The sequence below is a fragment of the Macrotis lagotis genome, chromosome 5 (genome assembly GCF_037893015.1).
Source record: "Macrotis lagotis isolate mMagLag1 chromosome 5, bilby.v1.9.chrom.fasta, whole genome shotgun sequence".
In the NCBI taxonomy this organism is placed as follows: Eukaryota; Metazoa; Chordata; class Mammalia; order Peramelemorphia; family Peramelidae; genus Macrotis; species Macrotis lagotis.
In genome coordinates this window covers 58,819,335-58,845,886 of record NC_133662.1, presented here as the reverse complement: position 1 = coordinate 58,845,886, position 26,552 = coordinate 58,819,335, and the positions used below count along the sequence as shown (strand labels likewise).

General features: G+C 33.5%; 1 protein-coding gene across 1 annotated transcript in view; it reads right to left on the bottom strand.

Moving 5' to 3' along the window:
* The window catches only part of RIMS1 (regulating synaptic membrane exocytosis 1), a 658,456-nt gene that overhangs the window by 376,654 nt on the left and 255,250 nt on the right, over positions 1-26,552 (bottom strand). Inside the window, exon 2 of the mRNA XM_074237321.1 lies at positions 3,072-3,285. Within this exon, the coding sequence (XP_074093422.1) occupies positions 3,072-3,285 (214 nt within the window). The remainder of the gene's footprint in view (positions 1-3,071; positions 3,286-26,552) is intronic.

The window sequence follows — 26,552 nt, the reverse complement described above, 5'->3', positions numbered from 1 at the left end:
TCTTAAAAGTCTAGCTAAAACGAGAGAGGCAATAGGAGCAGGAAGAGGTAAGGATGGTGAAAGACTATTATAAATCTGACTCTAAGAGCTCATCTTAGTTGGTTCCATTCTGTCAACAAAATCAACATTGATTTCTGGGTTCTGTTTAATCTCAGTAACCCTGTGGAGATGGTCTCATTGCATCCCTCCCACAATAAAGGAGCAAGACACCTGCCTGTGTATCTTGCTTGAGCAATGGGAAGAAGGAACTAAGTATTGGGAGAAAATCCATTATCATTTATTGGTCCTGAAGGTAGATGGAAGAGGCCTTAAGAGATAGAGTATTAAGAGGCCAAAGTGAGCTCATAATTACTTAAATTATACTATATACTGCCCTTCTAGACTTAAAATGACAAAGACTGTCCATATATATATATATATATATATATATATATATATATAGCAGCCTCTTTATTGCCCCTGGCTATTAATCTTAATTGTTTGAGGAGCACAAAAAGGAGTTTGGAGCTCTTTTTTAGCACTGAATTACTTTGTGAAATACAGTGGCTAGCATCAATATCCTGAACATTTATTGAATAAAGTTTAACAACATTATAATAATAAATGATAGAAAAGAAAGCATGGATTCTAACCACTTTGTCCTCCTTTGGGCAAGCATCCAAGGAAGCAGGGTAAAGAGAAAAGAAAGAAGAAGAGAAAAAGAAAAGGAAGCACATATTAATACACGGGGCTTTTTAAGGCAGTTACATTAAGTGTTTTTATGAATTTAAAACACAAAATTTGTTAAAGTAAAAGCATAATTCCTAAATAAAGGCATTATTCATGCATAGGAAAAAAGTCAAACATTTCAATTAGGAAGAATATAAATGAGAAACATTAGCAAAACAAAGTAATAAAAAGACCAGAAAAGAGAAATATTAGCCATCTCAATACTGTGCTTACACCAGAAAATTGTGTAAGAATTAGTGTTATTCAAGGTGTAGTGTTGCAAAAATATTTCTTCAATTATTTCCTCATAACTCATGCATTTTCAGAGTTGATTGACAACTTAAATCAGCTCTATAATGAAATAAGGTAGGACAGATTTAAATAAAAGAATAAATATGTAAATTTGCTTTCCTATTCTTAACTTTCTTTCCTTCCCACCCACTCCCTCCCCCCAAAAATCAAAACAGAGTTTTAACAATTAGACAAGTCTTGAAGAGTGGCCTTTCTTGAGTTTCAGATCTCTCTGGAGATCAAATCTTTCTTTTGCTTTATTTCCTTTATATCTCTACTTTGATAAAAATCCAATCTGTCATTAAGAACTTTACATAATATATTAGATAATTATTGTCATACATTATGTTCTCATCTATAAGATTTCCTCCCCAATTGAACTTACTAGGAACCTCTCAAGATAGTCTAGTTTCAACTGTGAAGGGTTTTGGTCCCTTGTTCTCATGTATCAGATAAAATTTGCCATCCATTATAATACTAAGGCATAATAGATGAAGGTTAATTTTTATCTTATCTATGTTCATTTTTCAAAAAAAATATAAATATAAAATTTTGTTACTTTTAATACATCACTAACAAGCAAATATATGTTTAAAAAGTCTAAAATAATAAGGCAAAAAAATCCCCTAGGAATGCTATTATTCTCATAGTTTAGATAGTAATATCTTTATCAAAAATGTTTTTAAATGGGAAAATACTCTTTTTTTCTCTCCCTTGTGACTAATTATATGGGTATTACTTATAGGGCATAAAATGCAATACAATATAAAAATACTTTCAAAATTTAAAGGCTTTTTGGAATTTTTACCCAAGAGTTTCCATTTGTAGCATTACTAATATGAGCATTTCAGAGAATTATGTTCACAAATGCATGGAAATTAAAGTGAAATATCAATTAAAACTGATAGGGAATTTGGGTTCCATCACAAAGAGGAGAAAAAGTACAAAATTGTAGCTCAATCATAGTAGCAATAAGGTGATAGTATCATCATACAGTTTTATATCTATAGAAATCTTAAAAATTCGATTTTAGACAAATTAGGATCTTATGGTTTTTCTTTAATTTGATGATAAAAGTTAAGCTGCTAATCACAAAGGCATATTTAACTCTCATTCACATCTTATATAAAACTCTATATAGTATCATTTATAAATTACATTTTTTAAATTACAGGAACTTATAAAATGATGATTATGTTCTTGTCTTAGACAATGTAAATTATAAAAATGTACAATTATTTTAAACATCAAAATAAATGAAACTGAAATTAGTTTGCTGTTTTACAACCAAACTCATCATGAAATTTTCCTGGAATTTACAAATTATTAAGATCAAAACTGTCAAGTTTTCTGGAGAAAAATGAGTGTTATCCAAAATCAGAGTGAAAAGTAGGATGAAGTAGGTATTAAAATTTAGAAAGTATTGGCACCACCTACAAGCTAGCATTATTGGAAAAGCTGGCCTTCAGGTCTATTTGATAACAATATTTAGAAAATGTTGGAAATATCTATATAGTATTTTATCTCATCTCAGAGACTTCTCACTCTCCTCAATGGCAGTGGGTCCTTACTGTATCCTAAGGTCTTTATCTCCTTGTTTTCTTTGCCTACCTTACTGAATTATCTTTAAAAGTTGAATTGAGGATGGGTTTCATGTTGCTTATCCTTCAGATCTATTTCGTTAAATTGTTTCAATATGAGAAAAAAAGTGCTTGTTAATATTTGGTCCAGAAAGCAGCTCCTAAAAGAATGTGTAGAAATCTCACACACTGAAAAGTAACTTTTTAACTAAATTACCTTCATTTTTCATCCTAATACTGACATTTCAAAAGAGAGATACATATAAGGAAAAAATATAACAGCAAAAAAAAGAAATACTTTCAAAATATGTATATTTCTTTATATATCTATATCCTCTCCTATATGTATACACACACACGCACACACACACACACACACACGTGTGTGTGTGTGTGTGTGTATTTCCAGGTTTCAAAATCTTAATGGTTTTATTTTCACCAAATATGTTTATTTCCACCAAATATGTTTATTTCCATTCTTTCCATACTTACATTGTTTGATCGAAGAGAAACTCGGCCTCCACATCTTGCACAGAACTTGGTCCGGCAGTAAGAACATAAATGGCCACAACCATCAGCAAACTTTGTCTTCAGACAAATGCCACAAGTAGGGGCATCATCTTTGTGTTCTCCTTGGTAACGCCGGGCTTCTTCCCCAATTTTCCTCACTTGTTCTTTATAGCTTTCAAATTGCTGATGCAATCTCCTGGGCAAAACCAAACACATAAACAAAGGAGAAGAAAACTAAATATATAATAGAAGATAGGAAAGCGCATCTTTCCAAAGTAATAACAATGACCATGTAGTAATGTGAACCAAAGATATGTTATAGTGTTCATTTGCTTGTGTATCTTACCTTATAGTTAGATAAAGCAACAATCAAAATAAGAGATGCATTCCACCCTTTATCCCCCATTATCTTATAATCTATACTACCTGTTGCTGTTATTACCTCAAAAATATTAGACCTTGCCATCTTCCCTGATTCTGAGCCCTCCTGGGAAACTGAACTCTGAATCTCCTTTTTCTGAGTCTGAACTGCCCTGATTAATGAATATGTCACATGGACCACATGTAGCCAGCTCATCATATTTCACATTCCAGTAGAGTCATATTCAAACTATCTGCTTTCATTCTATATGTTTACCCATATTTTCTAATCACCCCACCCTTTCTCTCACCAATTGAGTAATCAAATTGGCATTGTTATTAGGAAGATTATAGCAATCAAGTCCCTATGATCCTACTCACCATCCTGTAACCTTCTAAACCAAAACATCTTTTTGGGAATAACACCATCAAATTATGTTGTTGTACCATCTTGCTAAAGAGAATATAAGTTCTTTGATGGTACTATCTAGCTTCTGTTTATTCTTAGCACCTAACACTTAATAAATACTTTTTCATACATTCATACATCATAGGACTTCAAAGCTGTAGGACTTAAGGTGTTATTTTATACTGTTATTTTCAAATATATTATTCACAGGACATCTTTATTCTCATCAAAATTGAGGAATAATTTATCCTCTTAAAATTACTGAACAGCAAAGAGTTTTAAATTATATTGGTTATATGTTTTGAAATTTGTCATATTAGAAATTAAGACATATTTTCTCAAAATAATTATTTGATTCATTAAAAGTAACAGCAATAAACATGTTATGTGTTAATATAAATGACATTTTATGAAGGAAAACCTATTATCCAAAAACAAAAAAAAGTCAAAAGATAAACATTCTCAAATATTCTTTGCAATTTTTTTAGTATTTTAAGGCAAGGCAGTTCTAACCTCATACATGCTTCTGAATTCAATTTCTTTCAATATGTTGTTTTGATTGAAATATATATATTTAGCTTCATATAGAAATGCAGTTGGAAAAGAGAGGAGTATTTTAAAAAGTAAATATCTTAGTTGCAGTTGCAGCAGTGGCAATCACAGTAATATAGTAATAGTAATAGCAATAGCAGTAATAGTAATAGTAATACTAGAAGAAAAGAAGAGGAAGGAAAGAAGACAATGAAGATGATGAAGAAATAGTAGTAGAAGTAGTAGTAGTAGTAGTAGTAGTAGTAGTAGTAAGGCTTTTTTTTTAGGTTTTTTTTTGCAAGGCAATGGGGTTAAGTGACCTGCCCAAGGCCACACAGCTAGGTATTTATTAATGAGGCAAGACTTGAAACTTTAGACTTTCTGACTTCTCTTTTTTTTTTAGGTTTTTTTTTTTGGCAAGGCAAATGGGGTTAAGTGGCTTGCCCAAGGCCACGCAGCTAGGTAATTATTAAGCGTCTGAGACCAGATTTGAACCCAGGTACTCCTGACTCCAGGGCTGGTGCTTTATGCACTATGCCACCTAGCCACCTCGTAGTAGTAGTAGTAGTAGTGGTAGTGGTAGTGGTAGTGGACTAGTAACAGTACAGGTGGTGGTGATGGTAGTGGTGTTAGTGGTGGTGGTGGTGGTGGTAGTAGTAGTAGTAGTAGTAGTAGTAGTAATGATAGTGTTAGCAGTGATAGAAGCAGCAACATTTAGCATTTATTAATTGCCTATTTTGTGCCAGGCATTGTACTAATTCCTTTATTATTATTATTTCATTTGATATTTGTGACGATCTGGGGAGGACAGTACTATTATTATCCCATTTTATAGTTGAGAAAATTAAGAGAAAGAGATTGAGTGAGTTGCCCAGGGTCACAAGATTAATGTGTCTGATACTAGTCTTGAATTTGGCTCTTCCAAAGGTATTTAAATTCAGGTATTTCAAGCTCCTCAGTGTTCTATATGCTGCCAGTATAATTGTGAAAATATTTAATTAATTTCATTATGAAAATAGTTTTTTTTTGGCAAGGCAATGGGGTTAAGTGGCTTGCCCAAGGCCACACAGCTAGGAAATTATTAAGTGCCTGAGGTCAGATTTGAACTCGGGTACTCCTGACTCCAGGGCCGGTGCTCTATCCACTGTGCCACCTAGCTTCCCTGAAAATAATTGTTTTGACCTTGAAGAGAACCCCTGACCTAGTCCTTCATTTTATAGATGAGGAAACTAAGGTAAAGAGGTGGTAAAATGAAATAAATGCCATTATCTGATCTTTTTTCTCTATTTTCTTACTTCAATGAATTGGCAACTATCCTGCAAACTTGGAACAAAATCTAATATCAAACTCTGTTGTAAACCTTCTTTTACTCCAAGGTACACCCCATAGGTCAGCTTCTTCATCACGCTTTCCTAGTACATTGCAGTTAGAAATTATGCCTCTTCAACCTTTTAGATCATTCACTTCAACCTTTCCAGTGTGCTTATCCAATTCTTATTTGGAATGTTATAAAATATCATGTAATCAAGGAATTCAAGAGGACTTTGGAAATCATCTAATTCAGGTCCTCACCCTCAAGATTTTGAAAATGAGAAAATTAGGGGCAGCTAGGTGTTGCAGTGGAGAGAGCACTGACTCTGAAGTTAGGAGGACCTGAGTTCAAATTTGGTCTTAGACACTTAATAATACCTATCTGTGTGACCTTGGGCAAGCCACTTAACCCCATTGCCTTATAAAAAGCAAAAACAAAAAACAAACAAGCAAAAAAAGAAAATGAGAAAATTAGTCTCCAGAGAAATGTGCTGTCTATGGATATATATAAAGTGTCAGAACTAAGAATTAAACTAGATGTGCTGACTCTAAAAACTATGCTCTTTTCATTATACTTTATTACCCACAATAGATAGTAAGATCCTAGAAGTCAGGAATTGTTTTTCAATTTTGCTAGCCCAAGCACTTGGTAAAATCTTTTTCACTGTTATAGACACAATAAATTGGATTGAATGCAATTTGATGACTTACTTAAAGTGACACAGCTAAGTAAGAAAACTGAGATGAGAACCCAGTATTATTCACTTTCCATCTAGGGTATCTTTCCACTAAAGCAGTAGGTATTTCATTTTCAGTATTTCATCAGGACAATACACAGGAAGTGATTTAATAAATGTTGTAAAAAAACAACGAAACCTCATTTTTACCTGTTTAATTCAATTCCTGATTCATCCAGCAACTTTTGCATGCAATTTATAGATATCCAATCACACTGCCTTCTCAAGCCTTTTAAACATAAATAATTCCTTATATGTTTGGTTTTATACACTTTTTAGAGAGGTCTGGTATGTCATTTTTGACTACATCTGATTTTCCCACTATTTCTGGATTTTGATAAACCAATGAGTATTCACATTATTTTTTAGTTAGACTAGCATAAGAGAATCTTATCAGGAGATCTGGGTTTAAGTCTTTTCTCTGACACTTACTAGTTGGTTATATGTGAGTTGCCTAGATTCTCTGAGTTCTAGTTACCTTATGATGGAATTAACAACTCTCTATTTACTCTAATGGATTTTTGTAAAGACTTTTGTATGTGATAAAATGTGAACAATTCTCACAATTTAGTGAGTAATTATTGCACATGATGGAACCAATGCAAAATTCATTTGTTGCATAAAGATGGAAACCAAGACAGTTTTCCATATCAGATATGAGTCAGTCTTTCCCCAAATGTATCTTACGGTTAATAGAATCTCTGATATTTAGCATTATACTTTTTCGTCCCACTTGACCTTCATAAAGTATTCCACAGTTATCTAAAGGTAGATTGAAGGAATTCCCCTCCTTGGTGACAGCCTTAAAATACCTCAAGAAGTAAAACCCAAGAGAAATGTCTGGCTGCTTATCATAGAATTGTTTACCACAGGAAAAGGTAAGTTTACTGGGAGTAGTATATTCCCTGGAATTTAGATGGCAACTATCAACTCTTTGAATTCCAATATGTATCCTGACTAAGTAGGCAGAAACAACGTGGTGCTTTCTATTTAGGAAACTGTGGGAATGTCTTATTTACTTCAAACAGAATCAAGTAAGTTCAATATAAGAGCTGCATAGCTTAAAGACGTGGGGAACTCCATTTATCCTCTTTTCATAACAAGCAATTTAACAAGAAATTAAAGAAAAAAATTGGATTCACCTTCTTCCATAATAGAAATCAGAATATTCACTTTCCCACATTCATCAAGAATAAGAATTGGATAACAAATATTTTCATTTATACCTGAAACACATTTCACACAGTAGAAATAGTAATAGAAAAAATATTCGAAGGAGTAGTAGTTGTTAGTACTACTGTTACTACTGCTACTACTACTACTACTACTACTACTACTACTACTACTACTACTAGTTGAACTCCACCCAAAAAATTGACTAAAGGTAGGAAATACAGTCCAATCTAAGTTTTACAGTTAGGTAGCAATTTCAGATTCATTACTGAGATTAGAATAGAGAAGATGAAAATCTTATCTTCATCTTTTAGAAAATTTACTTGTTCCAATAAATTGAATCATATTTACTTGGAAAATGTAGTTTCAATCTTATAGCAATTAACAATGGATATGAATAACTTACAAAATAAAGAAACCAAAAAAATCTCCTTTAGTTTCCTTTGGTTCTATTACAAATGAAAAAAGAATAAAAACAGGGAGTAGCATCCTTCAAAGAAACTGAAATGAAACTCTAAGAAAGAGAGAATAAAAAAAGTAAATATGTATTTTTAGACCACTGAAATAAAAATAAGATGGACAAGAACTATGATAAGATAAAAGTCCTCCTAGTGTTCTAGTCTTTATGATGATATTATATAAGAGGTAGCTTGGTGTAATGGAAATGTTATTAAATAGAAAATCAGGACACATGTTTTGTAGTCCCAGTTTTGCTGCTTACTATCTGAGACAGTCAATAAACATTAATTATTGGTTAACTATGTTCACAGAAAAGTTTAATTGACTAAATGAGGATTGCCAAACTCAGTTCCTCTTATAAAATTTGGCACTTGTTTCACCATGCTAAGGTGACTTAGAATTTTTACTCATGGAACATTAGTGCTAAAGGGGCAAAATGAATATTAACAGAGAGATACCTCAAGGTTCTATCCATGGAACAACCATTGCCTTAGATATACTTCTATGACACTGTTAATGAAACTATCATATCAGATTTAACTTTTGTGTCTAGTGTTCTAATGCTTTAATCTATATCTGAATATGTTATTTCTCTTATTATGAATAATAAATGTGAAATGCATATTGTATCATACTGTATTACAGTAAATATGGGTTTCACTGCTGCAAATATAAAATTTTGAAATGAATTCTATTTGAACATCATGTTCATAGAATTAATGACACCCTAGTATTGATTAGTAAGCTTGGCAAAATGTATAATTGCTACTTTCAATCTCAAATAATGTTTGCTATTGAGTATGCTCATATATTTTATATAGAAATTTATAAAATATACAGTGACTAAAAAGGAAAAGTGCTTATATCAAAACAAAGCTCCAGGACTGGATCTGGATTTGTGTGTGCATGAGCGTGTATGCAAAACAGTTTCACAGTGCAATTATCATCTTGTTGTTTTAATATCTTATTGTGCCCAATGAAGAAAAACCTAATGCTAGACCTGTGACTCCATGAGGAGCTACATATGAGGCTAAACATCATTCCTTAAATAACTTCCTCTACGTATCTAGATACAAAGCTATATGCATAGATATCTAAAGCCTGCATTTCCACACCAAAAAACTGGTACAGAAGGATTTATGAAGAATTATTATAAAGTGTTATGTAACTATGATGTACAAAGCAGCATGATTGATATTATTAGGTATTACACTACCTGTTCATTGTAATGGGCACTCAATAAATACTTTTGGGAAGAAATCTTCATTTCGATTCATCACATTTGCTGCTATGGTATAACAGTTTTCCATTTCTTTCAAATAAAAGAATAATAAGAGGAGAGAAGGAGAAAAAGGAGGGGAAGAAGAGAGTTGAGGAAGGAGGGAGAAAAGAAGTGACAATGAAAGAGAGAAAGGAAGAAATTTTAAATATTTAAGAATGAACAATGCACAAGGCCCTAAGTTAGTTTAAGGGAGAGACTATTAACTGAAGGTTCAGAGAGAATGACTCACAAAAGAGACAATGGTACCTGAGTTTTACCTAAAAGAAAGAAAAGAATTCAGAGAGTGAAATAATGTGCATTCCAGACATGTAATGAATTGAGGAAATTCATCCAGGTCAGAAGTAGTCTGTCAAATTTAGGAGTAACAATCAGTTCCTTTGGTTGGAACATAGGGTTCATATGGGAAGAATTGGGACATAAGACTAGAAATGTAAATTAGAGTCAAATTATGAGAGGACCTTAAATGTCATATTGAAACATTTGTATCTTATCCCAGAGGCAAAGGGGAATCAATAAGGATTTTTGATCAAGAGAGAGTAATATATTCAGTCCAGATCCTTAGGAAGTTAAACTTGTCCTGAACAGAAAATGTTTTAATACATATACTTAACAGGGACAGGAAAATAGACCTGAAACTGGGAAGACAATAAACATGCCTCTGAGTTTTATTTTGAGCTTCCTCTAATTCACTTGCATGACTAATATCAGAATTTTGGAAAAGCAAATCTGGAAATTGTTGGAAAGCAACCCTGGAAATGGCCTGAGTAGGAATGATAATTAATTATAGGAATGACCTATAGTTAAAGGGGACTTTTCCAGCCCTATCAGATATAGATTTGACCCAGAGTCATTGAGTATGATTAAAGTGAAATGTTCTTAGACTTTAATTAACTTGCTAGCTATAATGGGTTAAAATGAATTCAGTACCTAAAAATTAAGACCATGAGAGCTGTCATCTATGTCCTTATAGAAAGAAATTAACTTTTATGTAAGATGATATTTAATATCTTAGATCTATGCCTTGCTAAAAGAATTTAAATTTAGCATCTAGGTTGTAAGCAAAAAGGATGATCCCTGCACCCTTTTTGTCTTTTATGAAAAATAGATAAGTCAAATGAGCAAGCATTGACACCACTGGTATAGAGTATTAAGGGACTTGCCCAATTCCACATAACTATACTTTTTTTTTTTTTTTGCAAGGCAATAGGGTTAAGTGGCTTGCCTAAGGCCACACAGCTAGGTAATTATTAAGTGTCTGAGACCGGATTTGAACCCAGGTAGTCCTGACTCTGGGGCTGGTGCTTTATCCACTGAGCCACCTAGCTTCCCCTACATAACTATTCTTAAAAGATAGGAATTAAAACCAAGTTTTTCTGGTTTCAAGGCCAGGTCTCTATTCATTATACAAGGTTACCTCTTTATATGAAACTAATTTAAGTATAATTACTAAGCAAGTATAGTTTTTTTAAAAGCTTTAAAAAATTTGGTCTAGATTTATAATTTATTTAGTGTGCAATACTTCTCCCAAATCTGTAACTGATAGATAACTTTTGATCCTATTGAATTCTGTGTATCATATATATATATGCATATATATATATGTATGTATGTATGTATGTATATATATAATTAAATGACCTTCCCATAATCATACAAAATAGTATTTGTCAGAGATAGGACTTAAACTAACATTCTATGCTCTGTTTCTCTTAGTTTTTTGTTGTTTTTATTTCTATTGTTGTTTAGATAGAACCTGTTAGGAACGCCCTCTAACCAATGTAGATTAATAATACTAATTAACATTTACCTAACAAGCTGTTTACAATGAACATTACAAATATTATCTAATTTATCCTCAGATTAATTCTATATGAAAAGATGTTATTATTAGTACCCATTAAAAAAAAGGAAACTGAAGTTAAAGGTTAAGTGCCTTGTCCAAGGTCAAATAGCTAGTTAAAACCTGAGTCCACATTTGACTCAGGTCTTCTTGTTTTCAAGTTGAGCAATATAGCCACTAAACAATCTAATTGTCTCACATTTATGCCAAATTTGCAATTAAAGTCTTAGATAGAGTTGTCTTTGGCATTCAGATGTTAAATAACCAGTCCACCATGACAAAATCATGTGTCAGTTTTGAAAAGTGGCAAGAGTCCTTCTCTTCTCAACATTCTCACTAAATTAAAGGATGGAAGACCTTCAAGAGAAGTTCTAACCATTTTCCACTGGCATGGAACAACTTATTCAACTGGCAAGCAAGTTATCATCTAGGCCACAATTTATTGTCACAAAATATAGATCAAGTGTGTTTCTTCAAGGTTGGGCATCATGGTGGGAATAGGGAGGAGAAAGGAAAGACTTAGGAGCCTAGGGGTGTGGAAGAGGGGAGAAGATAGTTGAGATATTGAGCTAGGAAGTTGTCTTTACTGATGGAGCACCCTATAAGGAAATGGCAATAATAGGAAGAATCTGACATTAATGGGGAAATGCCAAAAGAAAAGATATTCTGAACCCCTTATCATAACAATTATCTTTTCTTGTCAATGCCTTGCCTCCCTAAGCAGACTGTGAGTTTCTTGGAGTCATAAATGGATCATTCAGTCAGTCAAAGATCATTTACAAAATGACCAATTATATTGTTTAGTTATTTTCCAGGCATGTCCAATTTTTTGTCACTGCATTTAGGGTTTTCTTGACAAAGATACTGGAATCATTTTTCCATTTCCTTCTCCAGATGATATTTCAGATGAAGAAACTGAGGTAAACAAGGTTAAGTGACTTGCTAAGGGTTACACAACTATTAAGTGTCTGAAGTCAGTTTAAAATTCTTCTCCAGGCCCTATTCTCTATGCCACTTAGCTTTATACACTCTTTAATTTTATGAGCAAATGTTTGAGCATTTATGAAGACTATGTGTCAAGCACTGCTAGGCTTTGGTGATGCAAAGAAAGGCAAAAATCCACTAACTCATCACAAAAAGCTCACATCCTAATAGGAGAGACCCAGTGTAATATATATATATATATATATATATATATATATATATATATATATAAAATGCAAAATATTATAGAGTAGATGGAATTCCAACTTTAGTAGGGTATGGCTTCCCAGGAAGTCATGAGACAAAGATGAAGGAGCACTCTGTAGGCATTTACAGCCCCCAAAAAGGTGAGTGCTTTTGGGATAGGTGATGGGATGTTAAGTAGCTGAGGAACAGCAAGGATACCAGGGTAGTTGGATTCTATAGTGAATGGAAGAGTGTAAAGTATAAGAAGACTGGAAAGGTAAGAAGGGGTCATTATAAAGAACTTTAAATGCTAAATCAAGAATGTGACATTTGATTCTAGAGGCATTAGACATATATTTTAGGAAAACCATGTTTCAGGATTAGGGTGAGAGTGGCCAGGGTCAGTCTAGGATTTGCAATGAAATCAGGGAGATGTAGTGAGGGGTGGTGGTCGCACATTCTTAATATGGAATTTCAAGGAAAGGAGTCCTGGAGGCTAGTCTAGGAGGTTCAGCAAATATTCTGAATAACTGTTCAGGTACAGAAGGCTAGAAGGTAAGTTTGTTTAGCTGAGAAGGCCAAGGCCAACAAATCAGAATAGATCATTGGGTTTCAGCATCAAGTTAGAAGAAAAGACCAAGAAATTTATATTGAGTATTGAAAACTAGGTAAGACCACAACTCATTTGTGGCTGGAAACCAGAAAACAGGCAGAGATATCTCCCCAAGGCAAGTATAACAGAAGACAAAGGCAGTTTCCATGTAGTGAGAATTAGAACACTTTAAGAATCAGGGGCAGGTAGGTGATGTAGTGGATCAAGTGTGGGGGTCAAATCTGAATTCACATCTGGTCTAATACATGTGCTAAATGGTCAAGTCACTTAACTCTATTTGTCTCAGTTTCCTCATCTCTAAAATGAACTGGAGAAAGAAATGGAAAACTACTCCAATATATTTTACCAAGAAAACCCCAAATGATGTCATAAAGAGTCAGACATGGCTGAAACTCCTGAAAACAACAAAAAAAGAGTTTGTTACAATCCCCACAAAGTTCACGTTACCATTTGCAATTCCCCTTTACTCTAAGGGACAAATATTAGATACCAGTCTTTTGCAGATCCATAATGATAAGTATATAAATGGCGAACACCTTACTAGGAGAGTTCAGTGGAAGATGAGCTTACTTCCATGATGAGAAAGGATTGTTAGGGAAGGCTCCTCAGAGAATGTGACTTGATTTTGGTTAATGGGTAGCATTTCAACTGACATACAGTTGAGGTATAGGATTTCAACAAGCAAAGATCATATCAGAAGACGAAGGGATGGGGCAGCCAGGTGACCCAATGGATAGAACACTGGCTCTGGAGTCAGGAAGATCTGGGTTCAAATCTGAACTCAGGCATGTAATATTTACTTAGCTTTGTGACCTTGGGCAAGTCACTTAACCCCATTGCCTGGCATAAAGAAAAACAAAAAAAAGAAGAGGAAAGGAGAAAAGGGAGGCTATTCCAGGCATAGTGAGTAGTACAAGAAAGACAGAAAAGTATGAGATGTTCCAGAGAAGCAGCAAGTTCCTTAATTGTTAAGATCATTTGAATTTGACAGAATATGGAGAGGACAAGAGCAGAAGTATCCAACACATAGTCTCTGCTTCATGTAGCCTTCAACACTTCCTAATGGCCCAAAATACATTAAAATGAAATTGGGTAATATTTAACAGAAGAAATAAAAATACAGTGCAACATAAATAACATTTTATTTTAAAGCTATGTCAATCTACTGATTTTAGGGATCTCTTTTTTTCTTAACTGAAATTTTATTTTATTTTTCTAATTACAAGCAAAAGTAGCTTTCAGTTTTCATCCATTTGCAAAATTTATGAGTTCAACATTTTTCTACCACCCCCTCTTATCTCATTCCCCCCATGTTGATAAGCAATGTAGTAAAAGTTGTACATGTATAATCATGTTTACCATATTTTCATATTAGTCATGGTGTGAAAGAGGAATTAGAACCAAGGGGAAAGAAAAAAACCATGAGAAAGAAAATAAACCATAAAATAAGTTTTTAAAAAGTAATTATAATGTGCTTTTTTCTGCATTCATACTCCATTGTTTCCTCCCTCTTTGGTTGTGGATGGCATTATCTTAGGGTTCTTTACGGTGTAGTGGTCTCCATTTCTGTTTGAGTTTGATGCCACAGGACTAAGATGACTCCAAATAAACATATGGAAGTATATATATATATATATATATATATATATATATATGTATATATGTATGTATTATGCTAGAAGCAGAGTTTTGGAGCTGGTTTGTAGAGAAACAATAAATGCAAGCTCCTTGTGGGTAATAATATTTTGTTTAGTTTTCTAACAATTAAATGAGCATTTATTAAGCATCTATTATGTGAAGCACTGGAGATACAGAAACAAAAATCAGTCCATCCCTGCTCAACAGGAACTGGTGATAGTGATGTTGGTATCCCTAGTGATTTTCACAGCATCTGTCACATATTAGATGCTTAATAATTCTTGTTAACCTGACTTAAGGACTTGACTTGAAGGAAACCAGGGGTTTCAGGAAGTCAAAGTGAAAAAAAAAAGAGAATTCTAGGTACAGTTAAATTGTCCAAAGATCAAGAATGATAGTTGGAATGTTATGTAAGGGTGAAAAATAAAAAGTCAGTTTGGCAGGAATGAATACTGAAAGGAGAATGATGAGGAGTCAGTCTTGAAAGTTGAGTTAGAATCACATTTTGAAGAAGTTTAAATATCTAGCTGAAGAATTTTATTTTGTGAGATGGATAAATAGGGGCCAGTTAAAGCAGGTGTATGATTTGGGCTTTGTATGTACCTCCCTCAGAATAGGACACACAATAGGATAGCTTCTATAACTGCTGAATAATTGAAAGAATCTGTCACTTTGGACTATCACTGGGAATGAGATTTGTAAAACACATCCTTTGTGGTGAGTTTTTACCTGTATCTTTTAAAAAAGAGATTGCTAAACAAATTAATAGTGCAAACAAGAGAAATTTGAGTCTACTTAGGAGTGAAAGCCTTCCATAAGCAGGATTTGTTACCAAACAATGAGTGTGCTGAGTGTAAAAGATTCTAGTCTATTTATGTAAGTAAATATGAGTCTCAGAAACTTGTCTTCCCTCACTCTATCAAATATATATACACATATATATACATATACACTCCAAAGTTATAAGTATAATTAATTGCTAACCATATTCATTTCTTAAGCATGATTCCTTTTCTCAGTGAATTGTGTGTGTTTTTCATTGTTTGCTTATTTTTGGATGTTTAGTCAATAATAAATTAGAACCTGAGCACTGAGGGCTCAAGAAATCAATAATGAATGAATTGAACAAAGATAGAGGGAATGAGAAAGTAGATAAAAAGAAAAATAGGTAAGTGACAGACTGACAAAGTCAGAGAGAGGAGACAGACAAGAGTTATAGAGGATAGAAATGAGGAAGAAAGATTCAAGAGTGCTAAACAAGGCAAAGAGGAAGAAGAGATGGGAACTGAAGTGACAAAAGAAAGTTATTTTGCTTATCCAACTACCTTCCTTTTAATTGGCTTATACTTCTGAAAATAAGCACAAAGAAGAAAACTAAGTTGGGGAGGAATGGAGGGTGATGGCAGGTGTTGGGGCACTGGCATTGGTAATGGAAAGAACATCATAAATAATCCTTTCATTTTGCCTTTAGCTACCCTGGGTGGGTGGGTGGGGGATGGGGAGAAAGGGCAGATGATTAAGCTAAAGACATAAGGGAGCAGGAAAGGAGCAATAATCACTTCAAAAATGGGAAAACAGCTCACACCTGTACAACCCTACCTTGGGTTTGGCCTGACATCTCCAAAACAGGAGATGGAAGGCAGAAAGGGCTATAATAAGATGCCATCAAGAATTATCAGGGATAATAGTCAGTTCCTTGAAGGCAGGGACTCTTTTGCCTTTTTATGTATTCCTAGTATTTAGCATGCCTCCTAGAACATAGAACATAGCAGCTATTTAATAAATGCTTATTAACTGATTGACTAGTCATCAGGTCATGGTAGGAAATGGGAGTTCACTGGGGTCTTGCCAGGGTTGTTCTCAGAATAAGGCATGTTACACCAAGTTCTCATCAGGGCTCCTTTCTTCATCTACAGATGGAATCAATGCATCAGGAAAGCCTCAAAATTAATGCAGCTGCAAGTTTTTTTTTTTTATAAAGAAGACTGGAGTTTCTGATTGGTTATTATCCTGAGATAAGTTGTGTATGTGTGTGAATCTCTCTCTCTCTCTCTCTCTCTCTCTCTCTCTCTCTCTCTCTCTCTCTCGACACAGACAGAGAGAAAAAATTAAGCAAAGAAAAAAGATTTTAGATTGTAAGTTGCAGAAAAATATTTGCTAAGTAGTAAATGAAGCATGTTTCCATCCTGGTCAGAGAAAGGATCTACTGGAATGAACATTGCACATATTATCAACAATGATCTCAGCTCTAGATGTTTATTTAACTACTTTGTTAAAACAGGGGGCTCAATTACTGAAGCAGGGCATTTCTAGAAATTATTTTGATTCAAAAAATAAAAGGCATCGATAAAATTTATTTAAAAAATAAAACCACACAAAGTGGAAAGAATTCTCCTCAGTTATGAATATCTGGGTTCAAGCCCTGCCTCTGACATATATTAGCTATATGACCCTAGACAATCACTTAATATCTTTAGTTACCCAAGGCTACTCTGTACAAATACTCTTATCTTGAAAAGAAAACATTGAAAACTTATGTTTTCTTCATCCTAATCCAGTCTGAGATAATATACTTTGTGATAATATTTTAATATGTGACATGTATATCAAATTCAAGAGCAGGTAGTTTTACTTGGGTATGTGTTCATACTTTTGAAAGCATTTTATATAATTCATTATAGCCAATGCTTTAAACAGCTTACATAGAAATAAAAGAGATAACTGAGTATCTAATTCATTGAAGGAAAATTTGCTGTGATTTATTGAGTAATAATGTTTTCAAGCTACAATTTAGAAGGTCAAAGAACAATTTATCAGTTTCTGCTTGAAAACATTGTATTGCTCTAAAGTTCAAAGGGATATTTTAAAACATTCCTTCAAGTGTCCAGCAGATGGCACTAAAGATTTCATTTTTTTTTTACATAAAATTTTCACAGTTATTTAAATTATCAAATGTTTTTCTTTGTAGTATCTAATGTGTTATAATAAAATTAGTACATTCAGCAGGGGGTATAACCTATTAGGATAAAATGCATTTTTAGAGTTGGCTGGAAAAGTATAGGAAGAAAATTGATAAAATATTATTTGAAATTACTGTGCTTATTCCACATGCTTACTTTATTATTATTATGGATCAAGTAAGAATTTTTGCTTTTTTCTTCATAGAACACTTCATTTAGCTTTGAAAAAGTGTTTTTCCATTCTGATATAATCAGCACCCCACTGTTAGCAGTCTGAGAGATGACACTTGGGGAAAATGAGAGTAAAATCGAAAATTAGCTATTTATGTAGTATAGTTTGTTATTTTGGTCAAGCTTTCATCAGTAAATCCATTTTTAAAGAAGCCTCTTTATAACTAAGTAAGCACAGGGTGAGTAGAACTTTTCCCCAGGAGTTAGGACAAGCTTCCTCTCAGAAAGCGAGATTTTTTCCCCTTATATCTCCTTTCAGTGACTACTGTCCTTACCTAGACAATTTCTCAACTTGAGGTTCTTTGGAGACACCAGACAAAACTTCTTCTATGGCATTCTAAGGGAGATAGGATCCATCTCTAGAGGTCTAGCTTCACCAATGATGGGATTGACCTCAATCACACTATACCCATCTCTATTATTCTTCCTGCCCTGTTGACTTGTCTGTGTCCCGTAGATTTAGTTTTCACATCCTTTAGTCTTTCCTCTGTATTATCTCCTACCTAAAATGTTGTTCCAAGTGCAGTTTTGACTATTTATAGCTTTGTTTCTTGGAATACTTAAGATACAAGTTGCATATGTTTAAATGATGGATGGCATGGATGCACATTGGGTGAATATTTTTTAATTATGGTGGCTTCTATTGGCTTACTAAGTGGCAACAATCCATCAAAGAATTTAAAATTGTTTTATTAATGTATTAATAATAGTGGCAGAAATTTCCTCCCCTTTAATATTGGGGGCATATGGTTTGGGTTTATAAATATGCTAGAAAAACATAGAAACCTTTATAAAGATGTAGTTAGTGTTTAAATGTATTTTCATGGAAGAAAATAAAATGAAAAGAAAGGAAACTGAAAACTGAAAAATTAAATAGAAATAAAAAAGAAAGAATGGAATTTAATTTTTTGGGAAAACCCTAGTTCAGGTAGTAGGAAGACCTAGTGCATTATGCATATTCCATAAATATTAAACTCCAATTTTTTCACATGTGACTATTTACAAAAATAGAAAGAAATTGTGAGGGGTACACACACACACACACACACACATACATATAAAGCAAACAGAATAAATGCCTTTTGGGGGTAAAGGTAATTCGTAAAAATGGGCAAAAAATTTATGTTAAAAGAATTCTTCAGGGGGCAGCTAGGTGGCGCAGTGGATAGAGCACATGCCCTGGAGTCAGGAGTCCCTGAGTTCAAATCCGGCCTCAGATATTTAATAATTACCTAGCTGTGTGGTCTTGGGCAAGCCACTTAACCCCATTGCCTTGCAAAAAAAAAAAAAAAAACACAACAAAAAACCAAATGAAAAGAATTCTTCAGAAACAAAGTACAATGAAACTAAGTAGTAGTGTACCAAAGATGACATGGCTGGGCAAGCTGAGCTCTTGGAAAAAAGATTACTTGTACTCCTACAATATCTGAAGGATCATGAAATCATAGAAGGGACCTCAGAGACCATGTAGTTTAACCCATGCACAAAATAGAATCATCACCACAACTTGAAAAGTAGTCATTCAGACTTATTTTTGAACACTTCCAGCTACAGGAATTCCACTTGGGGGTAGTTCTAATTATTAGGAAGTTTTTCTTATATGAAGTCTAAATTTGCCTTTTTTTTCAGTTTCCATCTAGCATTCTTAGTTCTATTATCCCTCTTGCTAAAAACTTAAGAAATCTAATTCCTTTTCTAAAAGAGATTATTTAAAGTTTTTGGAGAAAGTGCTTCTACATTGCTGATCCTTCTTTTTCTTCAGTCTTAACCTATACATTCTTCAATCAATCATCACCAGGTATGTACTAACATCCTTTCTCCATTTGAATTGCCCTCCTCTAAATGTTCTCTGACCACCTGAAGACTCTGTGTGTGTGTGTGTGTGTGTGTGTGTCTGTGTGTGTCTGTGTGTGTTAGAGTATATGTTTTAGAAAAGAGTTAAAGTTCTGCTCATCCCCACCATCTACTTCCAATATGCTTTAGAAACAATCTGTTTGGAAAGGGGAAATATAACCTAACCATGGGAAATAGGGGTAGAAATAGAAGTCAATACCAATTTTGGCCATATACATTTTATGTATTTCTGTACATGAGACTGTATGTGAGAGAAGCTGTTACTTCCAAAATAATGTGTGACATCACTCTCTGTGTACAAATAAATATTAATGCTGGGAGGCACATGGCTAACAGTACTTCCTGGCATAGAATCATCGCTATCAGTAGCTTAATTGCCCCATTTAATAGGTGCTTATAAAGAGACCAAAAGGCTATTGTTTATTTCAAGTTTTAGTAAACTTGAAAAAAGAGAAAACATATGTAACATATATATATACATATATATATATATATATATATATAAACTAATAAACTATTTCCCTTTCATACAAAAGGATTGCTTTACAGCATTATTCCTTCAATATGAAGATCTTAGTTTGAAAAAGATCAGTCTGGTATCATTTCAAACAGAAGCACTGAGTCTCCGTTCCTTCCTTCCTTTTATTCTTTAACACCAGGGGAAGCAGGGTGTGACACCCATGGGTCTTGTGAAATGTCTTCCTCTTGCAAGTTCTCTAATGTCCCTGCCCTTTTATTCACAAGGACAAGGTTATGAAACCAAATCAGTTTCAGATAAAAAAGGAAGGAAGGAAGGAAGGAAGGAAGGAAAGGAAGGGAGGGATGGAGGGAGGAAGAATGGAAGGAAATTGGTCTCTATTAGCAGAAGTCACCTAGTCTATTTCATTCCATCTAGTTTTTACAGGCTACCACTGGAGATAAAAAGACAAAAACTAGATTTTCTTCCATAAATGAGCCTACATTATTATAGTATTGACAGAAAAAAGTAAATACTTAGTATTTGCAAAATAAATTTAAAGTAACTTCAGCAGGGGAAGAGAGGGCATAAATAAGAAAGAATTAAGAAATGATTTTTTTTTGTAGGTGCTTACACTTGGACTGACTCATGTAGGGAGCTAGGAGTTCCATGAATCAAAATTGAAGAGGGGGAACATTCCACAAATAGAAGATAGTCTGTGCAGAAGGAATGACATGGGAGATGGAATGTTATATAAGATAGACAGTAGGCCCCTTTAAAGCAAACAAAAAAAAATTAATGTATGGGAGAGAGTAATAGGTGATTGATCTAGAAAGATACGTGAAGATGAGAAAAAAACAGACTTTAAAAACTTAACAGAATGGTTTATATTTTATTCTAAAGGTAATAAATAATCATTGAATTTTCTTGAGCAGGGAAGTGGCATGATTAGAATAATGAGAAACAGAAAAAAGCAGGACAAGTATCATTTAGCACATGGATGGGGAATTTTTTTTTTTTTTGCCAAGGGCCAAAAGCTAAAAATTAGCCTACAACATCCCCCAATTGGTCAAAGGATATGAATAGACAGTTTTTAAATGAAGAAATTAAAGCTACATATATATATATATATATATATATATATATATATATATCTAATCACATGAAAAAATACTCCAAATCATCATTTATTAGAGAAATGCAAATTAAAAAAAATGAGGCATTATCTCACATCTATCAGATTGGCCAAGATGAGAAGGGGAAATAATCAATGTTGGAGAGATTGTGGGAGCATTAGGATATTGATGTTTTGCTGGTGGAGTTGTGAAAGGACCAAACCATTCTGTAGAGCAATAAAATTGTTCATACCCTTTGACCCAGCAATTCCAATTCTACTCCTATTCACAGAAGAAATCATAAAATATGGGAAAAGTCCCACATGTTCCAAAATATTCAGAGCAGCTCTTTTTGTAGTGGCAAAGAATTGGAAATTGAGGGTAAGCCCATCAATTGGGGAATAGCTAAACAACTTATGGTATATAAATGCTATGGAATACTATTGTTCTAAAAGAAACCATAAATGGTTGGACTCTATAGTATCATGGAATTAATTACAAGATCTGATGCTGAGTGAAGAGAGCAGAACCAAGAGAACAATATACAGATTAACAAAAACATTGTGAAATTATCAACCTTGATGGAGGCAGCTCCTCTCAGCAGTTCAGAAAGCTAGGATAGCTGCGAATTATATTATCCCCATTCATAGGAAGAAAAGCAAAACAAAACAAAACAAAACAAAACAAAAACAACCCTTCAGAATCTGATGAGCACTTTATTAAAATTATCTCTTATGTATCGTTTTCCCTTAATCTTAATTCCTCAAACTGAAAATGGCAAATCTGTAAACATGTTTATCAAAAATAAGTATGTACAGTGCTGGCCTGACTGTTCACCACTGGGAGTTGGTGGTGGAAGGAAATTTTGTAACTTAAAAATATACATGTTTATTATGGAAGAAAAAATCAATCCATCAATAAATAAAAAATTAGCCTACCACATTTGTTCAAACATTTAACTAATTCACCCTAAAAAGTTTCTAGATTTATTAAATTTCAAATCCTGCCTGCTATTGCCTTAGTAACACCAGACCATATGATTTTGTAGGCCTTTATGTTGCTTTCAATAATGATTGAGAGTGAAAAGTTCCCCACTTCTGCTAAATTTTAGCACGAATGACTTTTTGTTTCCCAAATTATTTTAACATAAGGACTAATACCTTTAGGAGAAAATAAAACATAACAATTTGATATTAGAAGAACAAGTGTTTTAATTAGGTTATTTTGAACTGAGAAATACAGACTACATGATACTTAAGAATTCTACTCTTTCACCACTATTATTCAATATTGTATTAGAAATGTTAGCTTTAAAACTATCACTCTTTGCAGATGATATGATGGTAGACTTAGAGAATTCTAGGAAATCATCTAAAATTTCTTAAAAGAATTAGCAACTTCAGCAAAGTTTCAGGATATAAAATAAACTCACATGAATCACCAGCATCTCTCTATATGATTAATGAGCAAGAGATAGAAAGAAAAATTGCATTTAAAGTAATGATAGGCAACATAAAATACTTGAGTGTCTACCTGCCCAAAGAAAACTCAACTATAAAGACTTTTCACACAAAAATGCTTTTCACATAAAGTAACTATAAAATACTTTCTACACAAATAAAATCAGATCTAAATAACTGGACAAATGTCAATTGCTCATGGGCATGACGAGCCTATATAATAAAAATGATAATTCTACTTAAATTAAATTACTTATTCAGTACCATACTAATCAAACTTCCAAAAAATTGCTTTATTGAACTAGGAGAAATGTTACCTAAATTCATATGGAGAAACAAAAGAACAAAAATATCAAGGTAGTTAATGAAAATAATGCAAAGGAAGGTGATATAATCACACCAGTTCTAAAATTATCTTATACAGTATCAATCATCAAAACTGGTACTGGCTAAGAAATAGACTGGTAGATCAATGGCATATGTTGGGTACAAAAAATCCCAAGTAGTAAATGACTACAGTAATGTGTTGTTTGATAAAGCCAGATTTCAACTTCTGGGATAAGCATTCACTCTTTGTTCTAAACTGTTGGAAAAACTAGATTCTAGTATGGCAGAAACTTGGCATAGTTCAACAATCTCAAATAAGGTTAAAGATATACCAAGATAAGATGAAAACTGGTTTAGAATTCAGACATTAGTGATGATATAAGAGAATTAGGAGAATAAGGAGTCGTTTATCTCTCAGAGCAGTTTATAAAGGGGAGAAGTTTATGACCAAAGAAGAGAGAGAGAGAACAATGCAAAATGGATAATTTTGATTACATTAAACTGAAAAGGTTTTGCACAAATAAAACTGATTCAATCAATATTTAAAGGAAGGTAGTTAAGTTGGGGAACAATTTTCCTCAGACAAAGGACCCATTTCTAAAATATATAGAGAACTGAGTCAAATCTATAAGAATATAAATCATTTCTCAATTGAGAAATGGTCAAAAGATATGAAAAGGCAATTTTCAGATGAAGAAATCAGAGTTATCTATAGTCATATGAAAAAGCTCTAAATCATTATTGATTAGATAAATGCAAATTAAAACAACTCTGAGTACCACTTCATACCCATCAGATTGGCCAATATGACTAAAAAGGAGGGAATGTAAGAAAACTGGGTCACATTGTTGGTGGTGTTGTGAATTGATTTCTAGAGAGCCATTTGGAATTGATCCAGCAATACCACTAGTTGTTTATCCCAAAGAAATCACAAAAAAGGGTAAAAGAATTCAGTTGTCCAAAAATATTTATAGCAGTTCTTTTCATAGTGGCAAAGAATTGGAAATTGATAGGATGCCTATCAATTGAGGAATAGCTGAATGAATTATAGTATAGTAATGTGATATTATTGTTCCATAAGAAATCATGAGGGATGGGACTTCAGAAAAGCCTGGAAAGACTTGAATGAAATGATGCTGAATGAAGTGAGCAGAACAAGAAGAGCATTGTATACACTAACAGCAACTTTGGGTGATCAGTTATGATGGACTTGTTCATTTTGGCAGTACAGTAATTGAAGACAGTTATAAAAGATTTGTGAAGGAAAATCCCATCAATATCCAGAGAAGGAACTCTGGAATTTAAATACAGACCAAAGCTTACTATGTTCAATTTCTTAAGGAAAAAAACAGAAGTCTACTCTTTCCAAAGCTCTAAAATAATGGGTGAGTGATTTATAGGAAGCATACCTAAAAATGTCAAGTGAGATGAATGCTAGTTCAATTGGAATGTCTGATAAAGGTAATGTTCAAATTTGGGGTCTCATACAATCTAATTGAGTCCTTTTAATAGTAAGTTTATAGAATTGTGTTTCTTAATTCTTGTTTTTAAGTCTTGGATGTTTACAATATAATAGTAAAAATAGTATTTGGATGAATTAATGTTAGGTTAAGATGGAGGTACAGTCTTGACAGGGCAAATAATCCTTAGCTCATATGTTAAAGGACTCTACCAGGAGATCAAACTGAGTTTTTGAAAGTAGTAATGACCCCAGACATCAATGTCAAACTTCCATAGTTTTCCTTGGGAGTCACAGAACTGTAATGAAATAATGCAGATAGTAATAGATTCCTGTCTCAGGGCCCAGCTCCAATGTTAATCCCTTCACTACCACCCAACCTATGCTAACTGCTAGTATAAAATCTCATTTCCATTCATTCTTCTCACAATAAAAATGCTCCTTTTTTTCTTTTTTAGGTTGATATTTCACTAAATCCCTTCAGAGCCCTTTCAAACTGTGATTTTTTTGCATATTCAAATTGTTGTTTCATTGGCATAGGGAATTTCCCATAAGGAAATTTCCTTTACCAATGTAGATGAGGACCTACTCTGAAACTTCATCATGTTACAGATATGCCAGGGACACCAGAAATGTTTAATAACTTCTCTGGAGTAAGCAAGTCAGTAGAAGACAAAGGCTGGAAATGAACCCAGACCTTGCTGACTTCCAAAACTATTCTTTCTTCCCATTAACACAGGATTATAATTTGAACTCATTTGACAGTTTGTTAAAGCCTGTGGGTTCTTCTGAATAGTGTCTTTAATGTATAAGATAAAGTGTATAGGATTACAAAGGTGGAAAAATAGAGGAAAAAGAATTTATTAAGCATCTACCAAATGACAGTTGCTATACTCAACACTTTACAAATATCATCTCATTTTATTCTATTAATAACCAGGACAAGTCACTTTATTTCTGCTTTGGTTTTTACACGATGACAACAACAATGGCAGTATCTGAGGCTGCATTTGAACTCGGGTCCTCCTGATTTCAAATCCAGTGTGCCACCTAGATGCCACTGCTATTGTTATACTGAAATACCATTATCAAATTGCATTTTAAAAGTTCGCAGATTCTAGGTTAAGAACTCCTGATTTAACCATGATGCTTCTTTGCTTTGTATTTATTTTGCATAGATTATATATTTCTTTAGCACTCCCCCACCTCCCAATTGCAAATTCATTGAAGGTGGGGACTGTTATTTGTTTTTAAATTTTTATATCACCAATTTCTGATATAATAAAGTAAAAATATCAGGAAGAAAACTTCCTGATAAGCAAGGAATAAGTTCTAGGTAAACTAGACAGATTCCAAGGTAGATTTTTTTTAATAGTAACAATCAATAGTAACAGTAACAATAGTTGTATTTTTTTTTCCTGGAATTTTAGAACTAGTGACAAAATTGCTCCAGAGTGCATGTTGAATTAAATTTCAGGGGAGTGTGGTTGGGAAGGTAGAGAGACCATATGATTTGAAACTTCCTATTGAGTCATTTTAGTCATGTGTAACTCTCCATGACCCCATTTGAGATTTTCTTGGCAAGATACTGGAGTTGTTTGCCATTTCCTTCTCCATATCCCTTTTCAGATGAAGAACCGAGGAGGAGTTAGATAACTTGCCTAGGGTCTCACAGCTAGTCAGTGTTTGGAACTGACTCCAGGGCCGGCACTCTATCCACTGTGTCACCTGGCCATTCCATTATTTCAAATTAGGGTGAAGGATTTATTTTTTGTGGCTGATGGGTATTTTCCCCAATTTTTCCACTTAATCAGTGAACATGACATGACTGATAAACTATAAATAAATTAGAATTTAGAGCTTAGGCATTTTAAATAAATCTGCCGTCCTCAATGCAGATAAATGTATTAATTTGCCATGACCTACATGGTGATGACTATAATGAACTGACTATGCACCCATATATGCCAATAAATCTAATCTAGAGCCAAGACAAGTATGCATTCAAGTGTGCTTCTGATATATGAAACACACACACACATGCGTGTGCACACAAACACATACACCCTACTGTTAA